The 8,202-nt window shown below is 41.7% G+C and overlaps 1 protein-coding gene across 1 annotated transcript; it reads right to left on the bottom strand.

Annotated features, from left to right (window-relative positions):
• Positions 1-425: 425 nt before the first annotated feature.
• Positions 426-7,061, bottom strand: LOC119197330 (myelin-associated glycoprotein-like). Its single transcript, XM_062565545.1, has 10 exons — positions 7,016-7,061; positions 6,472-6,834; positions 6,084-6,380; positions 5,515-5,772; positions 5,170-5,427; positions 2,847-3,113; positions 2,466-2,750; positions 2,290-2,389; positions 1,529-1,598; positions 426-830 (listed from the first exon to the last, which is right to left on the bottom strand). The coding sequence occupies exons 1-10, from the start codon at positions 7,059-7,061 to the stop codon at positions 624-626; spliced, it is 2,151 nt and encodes a 716-aa protein (XP_062421529.1). The 3' UTR covers positions 426-623.
• Positions 7,062-8,202: the final 1,141 nt, after the last annotated feature.

Below are 8,202 nucleotides of genomic sequence, written 5' to 3'. Positions count from 1 at the left end.
GGGACGTAACAATAATGGACAGTTTGGTTTCTGTTCATACTTCCCACTGCAGCACTAAACCCGTTTCTCATATGCTCAGAACCCGTTGAAACGTCATCATGAGGCGCAATGATCTCCTCCACCTGAGGAGAACAGCCCTGATGCATTCAGGTACAGGTTTAAAGTCCTAGCAGGAAAAAATGGATCTTAATCCTCCCGCTTACCAAAAATTCTATTAAGCTGTTCAAATGTTCAAATGTGTTATGTGTTAAGATTTATTATTTATAATTTGCTGAGACTGTCAAGTCCAAATGTGAAACAAAGAAGGGGAAATTGAAGCTTATCTGCGTTTTTTTTTATTTTTTTAATTGAAGCACTTTATGTGAACATACTATACTATGGCTTTTTTAAACCAAAATAAATACTAGACATAGAGTAATAGACTTTTTTCAAAATGCCATACAGTGGCTTTTAGAAAATGAAATAAAGGTGTGAGTGTGAGACATTACTCAGGTTGCATAAGGTGGCCTGCAGTGTGGTTTCTATCTCCACAGCCCTGCTGATACAGTAAAGTCCTGTTCCTATGACAACATCCCTTCCCCCTGATAGACGTCGGCCTCCGTCTCTTCCTCCCTTGTGTGTCCTCAATTGCTTCCTCTGGAGGACAAACGGACCTCAGCATACTCAGACGTATTAGAGGCCAGGCCTCTGACCTCCTCTTTCCCGAGCTTACCCCTTGAATTATCCTTGAGTTTAGCAAAGTTCACACTGGCATAGTGAAGAGATTCTTCCTCATTCTCTTCCAGAATGGCTTTATTGTCATAAATCACGTTGACGTTTGATGATCTGGTCTAGAAGAAAACAAGAGGGCTACTTCAGTAATGGAGAAGAGGGGATAGTCTACACACTGAGGCCCAGCTGGGTTACATAACCTCCATTTAAAACAACGTTTCCTTTTTATATTACACTTCTTGGTTTAGTTCTGGCTACCAGTTCCCCATGAGAGAGGAAAGACAGGCATCAAGCTAATATGCAATAATAGTGTTATTTATTAAGTTATTTACAGCATGTTACACTATGATGTCTATATTGCATTCTTTACCAAGATTGAGTTAGGATTGAATACATTTTTTATGGTATCCTATTTAATGAAATTCTATTTGTCATACTATACTAAGGTTTTTAATAATTTGTATTGCACACTTAAGTAATAGATATTCACGTATTTATGATGTGCTGTACTATGACATTATATACACAAACAGATTAATGCCATATTTTTCATTACATTTTTAATGCATGCATTTAATGACATACTATGTAATGTAATTTCAATAACATTGTACTATATTACTTTTTTGTGGCATAGTGTGCTTTAAGATGAAAATGAGATGTTGTATACTTTACTCTGACTTGTTAATGAAAACCTTTCAACTGCAGCTGTACTTCCTCAAGTGTTTGACTGGTACATTAAATGAGTTTCCTTGATGGTGGATGTGTGAAGGTTCCTGATTTGATGCATCTGCGTGTTCGTAGGACGTAAACTTACCCCATCAGCAACTACAACTTTAGAAGTGTCCTCTGATCCCTTCTTTGTTGAAAGCTCTATTTTTCCTTTTCTACAACAAAAACATAAAAGCAATAGTTTATGTAACCCTCATGAAAATAGGGCTACTAATATCAGGAGTAGTACATGTTATCACCTACAGAGGGGGCACTTGGCTTTCAAAATATGAACACAGTTTACATCTAATCATATCTAATAAGACAATTTTACAACTAGACATCCAGTTGAGAGAATCAAGTGACGTAACTCCAGTGAGTGAACACGTTTAGCAAGTCACTGCTAGTCACTACTAGCATCATGCTAGAGAGAACTAATACTGCTTATAAGTTACTATTTGAAAGAACACCTCTTCGGAGTGTTTATCAATGTTACCAACAAACCTTAGCAGCCTGTTACCATAGTTAACACCATGTTTAATGTTATAGATGGAAAGAGGAATTGTTAAACCCCCACACTGGTGCTCACTGTCTCGTGGAGGGAACGTATAGCCAATGCATATCTTAAATAAAGTTCAAGCTATACTGGCAATTATTCTCATGTTTAAATATCGTGATATGATATGGCATACTGTAAATACTGTATCATTTTGAATGGTACATTTTTATTAAATGAAGCACGTTGAATGCAAGCTTCTAAGCAATTCAAACCAATTTTTTTTAAAAGCCATTCACGTCAGCCTGCAAGTCACATGAAGGAGAGTTTAGCATTAAGGGTATCAGCTGCTGTCTGTTCCTGTTTCTCACCTGACAAAGATTAGTAACATCAGCCCACAAACCAGCATCATCCCTATGGCTCCCACCAAAGAGCCGAAGAATAGAGACAAAGGATGGAGGCCTAAAGAGTCTGCACAAACCGTATGAGTCAGTGAAACCAGAGAGAGATGGATCATACAAAATAAAACATCCTCATATCCTTGTACCTAGATTAGTTTTGGCGTTGAATACGAAGCGATCGGAGCCCACAGAGTTGTTACTAAGGCAGACCAGAGAGGACACGTCTTTGTCCAAATAGTTCAGGGTGATTTGGCTCCACTTAACTAAACTCCCAAGGGGAACTTCTGTGGTTGGGATGACAGAGTGATCGACAGCCTCTCCAGCCAATTCCCAAAAAAGGGAGGGAAGAGGGTTCCCCTGGCTGATGCAATCACATCGGATCAGGGAACTGTTCCTGACACAACTTGAAGAAGGAAGAATCTGTGGAGCAACTGAGACAAAGAAGACAATTGGTATTTTTTTAGTGCATGTCTGGTCAAACTTGTTGGTAAAATGCTCCAATTTAACAACAAATAAATGATCCTCACATGTGACGTCGATACTGTGGAGCTCTGAGTCGTCGTCTCCGTGGACATTCACAGCTTTACAGAAATACTGGTCGTGTGAGAGTTTGGTCACTTTGAAGGTGAAGTCTCGCTCCGAGCTTATCAGCTTCTTCTCTCCTCCAGCAACTCTGAACCAGCTGAAGTTAACTGCTGCTGGGTTGGCACTGCTGGTGCAGGTCAGAGTGACGGAGCTGCCATCCGGCACCGGACCAGAGGGGTCGACTGACACCGAGGTGTTCTGAGGGGGGTCTGAAAGGAAAGTGATAATCAAAAACTATTCATAGTGCTCAAATAGTTTTTTAGAGTTCAAGGTCAGAGGAAAAAGCAGAATGTGCACAGCAGGCAGACGCAGGTCTGATAAGGATAAGAGAGACACACCAAGCACCATACAACACTCACGCTTTGTTTGTTATGTTACATTAATGTTAGGAGACCACACATTGGATGTGATTAGATCTTGTTTTGCGGCGAGAGGACCTGCTCCTGCTCAACGCCAGTTTAGGGCCAATAGCAATCTTTTCTTTTATATCTAACAAGAAATACAAAACGTAATGTTCTTCCTGATGTTAGTCAGTTGTTCTTCCGGCCTGCGGGCCGACAGAAACGCTCCTGCCTTTGCAAACGCAGCGCTGATACTTGACCTCTAATCTGACAAATAAATGATCCTCACATGTGACATCGATACTGTGGAGCTCTGAGTCGTCGTCTCCGTGGACATTCACAGCTTTACAGAAATACTGGTCTGTTGAGAGTTTGGTCACTTTGAAGGTGAAGTCTCGCTCTGAGCTTATCAGCTTCTTCTCTCCTCCAGCAACTCTGAACCAGCTGAAGTTAACTGCTGCTGGGTTGGCACTGCTGGTGCAGGTCAGAGTGACGGAGCTGCCATCCGGTACCGGACCAGAGGGGTCGACGGACACCGAGGTGTTCTGAGGGGGGTCTGAAAGGAAAGTGATAATCAAAAACTATTTATAGTGCTCAAATAGGGAGTAAATGTTTTTTAGAGTTCAAGGTCAGAGGAAAAAGCAGAACGTGCACAGCAGGCAGACAGGTCTGATAAGGATGAGAGAGACACACCAAGCACCATACAACACTCACGCTTTGTTTGTTATGTTACATTAATGTTAGGAGAGCAGACTTTTTATGGGATTGGATCTTGTGTTGCGGCGAGAGGACCTGCTCCTGCTCAACGCCAGTTTCGGGCCAATAGCAATCTTTTCTTTTATGTCTAACAAAAAATACAAAACGTAATGTTCTTCCTGATGTTAGTGAGTTGTTCTTCCGGCCTGCGGGCCGACAGAAACACTGCTGCCTTTGCAAACGCAGCGCTGACACTTGACCTCTAATCTGACAAATAAATCCTCACATGTGACGTTGATACTGTGGAGCTCTGAGTCGTCGTCTCCGTGGACATTCACAGCTTTACAGAAATACTGGTCGTGTGAGAGTTTGGTCACTTTGAAGGTGAAGTCTCGCTCCGAGCTTATCAGCTTCTTCTCTCCTCCAGCAACTCTGAACCAGCTGAAGTTAACTGCTGCTGGGTTGGCACTGCTGGTGCAGGTCAGAGTGACGGAGCTGCCATCCGGCACAGGACCAGAGGGGTCGACTGACACCGAGGTGTTCTGAGGGGGGTCTGAAAGGAAAGGATCTGTGTCAGTCATCGGAGGTTTTTGCTAATTCAAATGGAAATACATGGTCGACTTTGGAGTGGAAAATACATTCTTTGACCGGTTATGCTGGTGGAGAATTACAATATAAGAAATAAGAAGGGATACGATTGCAAAGATTCACATCTCTCCTGTATTGCCACAGTCAGAGTTCAAGAAAACTTAAACTTTAATTTCTGAGTTCATTTAGCTTTCATGCCAAAATAGAAAAGAAGACCGTGAAGGGCCAAAAAAATGGAACTTTAAAGATCTGCAATCCCAGAAGAACTATGCAAACCATTTCTGCTAATGATTGTGCACCATGATCAAATAAACTAGGGGAGAACTATTAAAGGATAGCACAGTGCAATAAGAAGCATAAGCAGAATGTTTAGTTTGTAGACAAACAAAAAGCGACAAAAATCTTTTTTTTTGTCTGGAAATCTCAATACAAAACCGTAAAATGTCCAATTCCAAAGCAGCAGACGCGAGGAACAGGAATCAGTGACGGACCGCTGACATAGAAAAGACTTTGAGGTTTGGTCACGCAACTTGAAGATGTGACACTGACTGAGTCTTGTCTTCAGAATGTGTGCAAACAGCAGAGCCATCTTCAGCATATGAACCCACTGGAAACTCTTTACTGTGGAAAATCAACTCACACTGAATGTCCAGCTGTGTCGCTGCTGACTGACCCTCCCCCAGCTCGTTTCTGGCCTCACAGCGGTAGTGACCTCTGTGGCTCGGGTCGACGTTGCTTATATTCAAGCTCGACCCAGACACCTTCTTCTCATCATCTTTGTACCAGGTGTAGTTGGTCACGGGGGGGTTGGCACGGCTCTTACAGAGCAGAGACACGGAGACCCCCTCCAGTATGGGACCGTCGGGTTGGACAATGACTGTGGTTCCCTTGGGAGGAACTGTAAAAAAAGCATTCACACGTACGGGTTCAGTCCATGTGGACGGTGGATATTTGTCATCTGTGTTTCTGTCGCACTCTGACTCACACTGTACGTCTATCTGAGTGGTGGACGAGTTCTGGCTTCCATATCTGTTACCGACTTGGCAGAAGAAGCTGCTGTCCGCCTCTGAGACATTAGTGGAAAGCAAAGCGTGGAAACCCACTGCCTCCACCTGATCTCCATCCACTTTGTACCAGGTGAACTTGTCCGCGGACGGATTTGCGTCGGTGTTGCAGGTCAAGTTCACCGAGGTGCCCTCTATCACGGGACTGGAGTGGCTGACCCATGTGTTGTTTGGAGGATCTGGAAGAGGATTTTGGCAAATCTACTGAGCTCAAGACGTGCTGGTGGATGGATTCTGTTTCCTTGGGACAACGATAACCAGCTGCTGGCTGAAGCTTCTTATTCATGACAGATATGACAGAGGTATGAATAGTATCATCTAGCGCCATGTTTGGGAGGCAGATTATGAAAAGAATCCTTTGGAACAGATCATTTCATTGAGTCTGCATGTTTAAACAGTAATAAGCTGAACATGAAGATGTGCTTTTTACATGTCATATTATACAATTAAGACATAAATAAACCATTTTAAGCAGCAGAATCGTACTCACAGAGAACGCGGAGGGTCAGATTATTTTCATACTGAAGGTCAGTGTTTCCAGCCTGTCGGCTGTAGAGAGCAGAGCACTGTAACCTCTGTCCGTTGTGGAGGCGGGAAGCAGTGAAGGTCATAACGGAGGTTACAGATGCAGCTTGTTGGTTCTTCTTAACGTCACCTATAGCAGGGGTCCAAGTGAGAGCCGGGGGAAGAAGGGGGCAGGGAGCTACAGCCGAGCACTCCACCCTCACTGGAGCTCCTTCTTCCACCTCCCCCGAGGGTGGAGTTATGACCGGTTTAGGCAGTGAGTCTGAGGAGTGAAAAAACAACAGGGAAATGTCAAGAGAGAAACCTGAGGATGTTAGTTGTACATATGTGAGAGTAACAGGTGTTACACAGACCTGTTATGGTGATCTGGACGTTTGATGGAAAGCTGAACCTCAAAGCGTTGGTACACTCCAGTCTGAAGTAATATTTGTTATTATCTTTTGGTGACATGTTGTGGAAGACGGTGGTGCAGTTCTTTGTACGCAGGTTTCCTGTTAGGTTTCCTTGCAGAATGTTTGCACTTTGTCCAGTGAGCCCAGAGTTAAACACAGTTTGCCCAAACGGATTGCCTATTGTCCATTTGGCTACACAGGTATCATCCAGGTCTTTATCAGATGTTGGGAGAATGCTGAAAGTGCAGTTGATCCTCACACAGGACCCACTGAGTCCCTGTAGACTCTGAGGCATGAAGCTCGCCCAGTTTTGGCATAAACTACCTGATAAAACAAGTATTTTTATACATATCTGCCATGTTTAAAAAAAAAGAAGTAGTAGAGTAAAAGCCCAAAAATGTGATTAAAAGGAAAAATGAAATCACCAACAACAAGCTCATTTTATATAATTCGTGAGAACTTACATAAAACAACATTAATAGCATTTAAATGTGTGAAACCGTACCTTGAAGCAGGCAGCACAGCAGGAAAAGCTGGGCAGCACCTGCCATGCTTTCCTGCTTTCAGGTGGATGAGCCTACAGAGAGATGCTGTGCTGCACACAAAGGAGATCTATTCATCTCTAATTCTGCTTCACCACCACAATATCAGCCAGAGTGATGCACAATAAACACTGTTTTTAGCAGGAAATTAAATATTTTTGATGTTAACACAAAGAAAAAGAGATTTTCAAACAATCCCTGATCCCTGACTTTTGTTTTGTGATTCCAGGTGTTTGTATTATATATCATTTTTAACATCCGTAAAGAACTTTTATAGCTTCTCTCAACTGATAATTGATGAAATGAGGATGCAAACAGGGAGATATTTACAACAATATGACACCACTAAACTAACCAACCAACTTCCTCTTGTTCATGACCTCTATTTGTATTTTAATTTTCTGTCTTTCATTTGTATAAATACATGATTAAAACATAGCATGATGTGAAAATGAATTAGCAGAGAGAAGACATAAAATGAATAAATGATGTTTAGCAGGTTAAATGAATGCATAATAATGTCTTTAAAATACTTTGAGTTGACTTGATTTGACGTCCTTGAGTTCTTATATAGATCAAATGGATGAACAAACAAGAAAGAACAAACTATTTTTCAGCTTTCATGTTGTTCTTACCTTGATGCCGGATTCAACAGTGATCAGCATACGATGCCTTTATTTTCGGGAAAATGCAACGTATACGACTACTGCTTCTATGCAACTAAATCCAGGTCTGATCAGCAGTGAAGGGTCAGTGACAAACAGACTGTGGTGTGTCTGGATGATCTCTTGAAAGATTTGCATGAGGAGTGACAACCAGCACAGAAACACAAATGACTTCCATAAACAAACCCTCTTGTTTTTTAAAACTTTTTATTGCTATATCTAAATCTAGAGGAAGAGGAAGAGAAAAAAACAGAACTCAACATGCATTGTTTGTAAAGTATAAAGGCTTCACCGGAAAAGTTGCCAGTGTGTATTTTGGGACGTTTTTTTAACAAGCTTGATGTCAGAACCATGAATAACTACTAACAACAAAGTAAGAGCATAAGTTAAGAGAAAATAAAATATTTACTTAAAACACAATTTAAATTAATAGTGCATGACAAATTGTATTAGTATAACTGATCTTTATTGTGTGTCATCACAAA

The sequence above is a fragment of the Pungitius pungitius genome, chromosome 11 (assembly GCF_949316345.1).
Source record: "Pungitius pungitius chromosome 11, fPunPun2.1, whole genome shotgun sequence".
In the NCBI taxonomy this organism is placed as follows: domain Eukaryota; kingdom Metazoa; phylum Chordata; class Actinopteri; order Perciformes; family Gasterosteidae; genus Pungitius; species Pungitius pungitius.
Note: the sequence above shows the minus strand (reverse complement) of the source record. Positions and strands in the feature narration are given on the sequence as shown.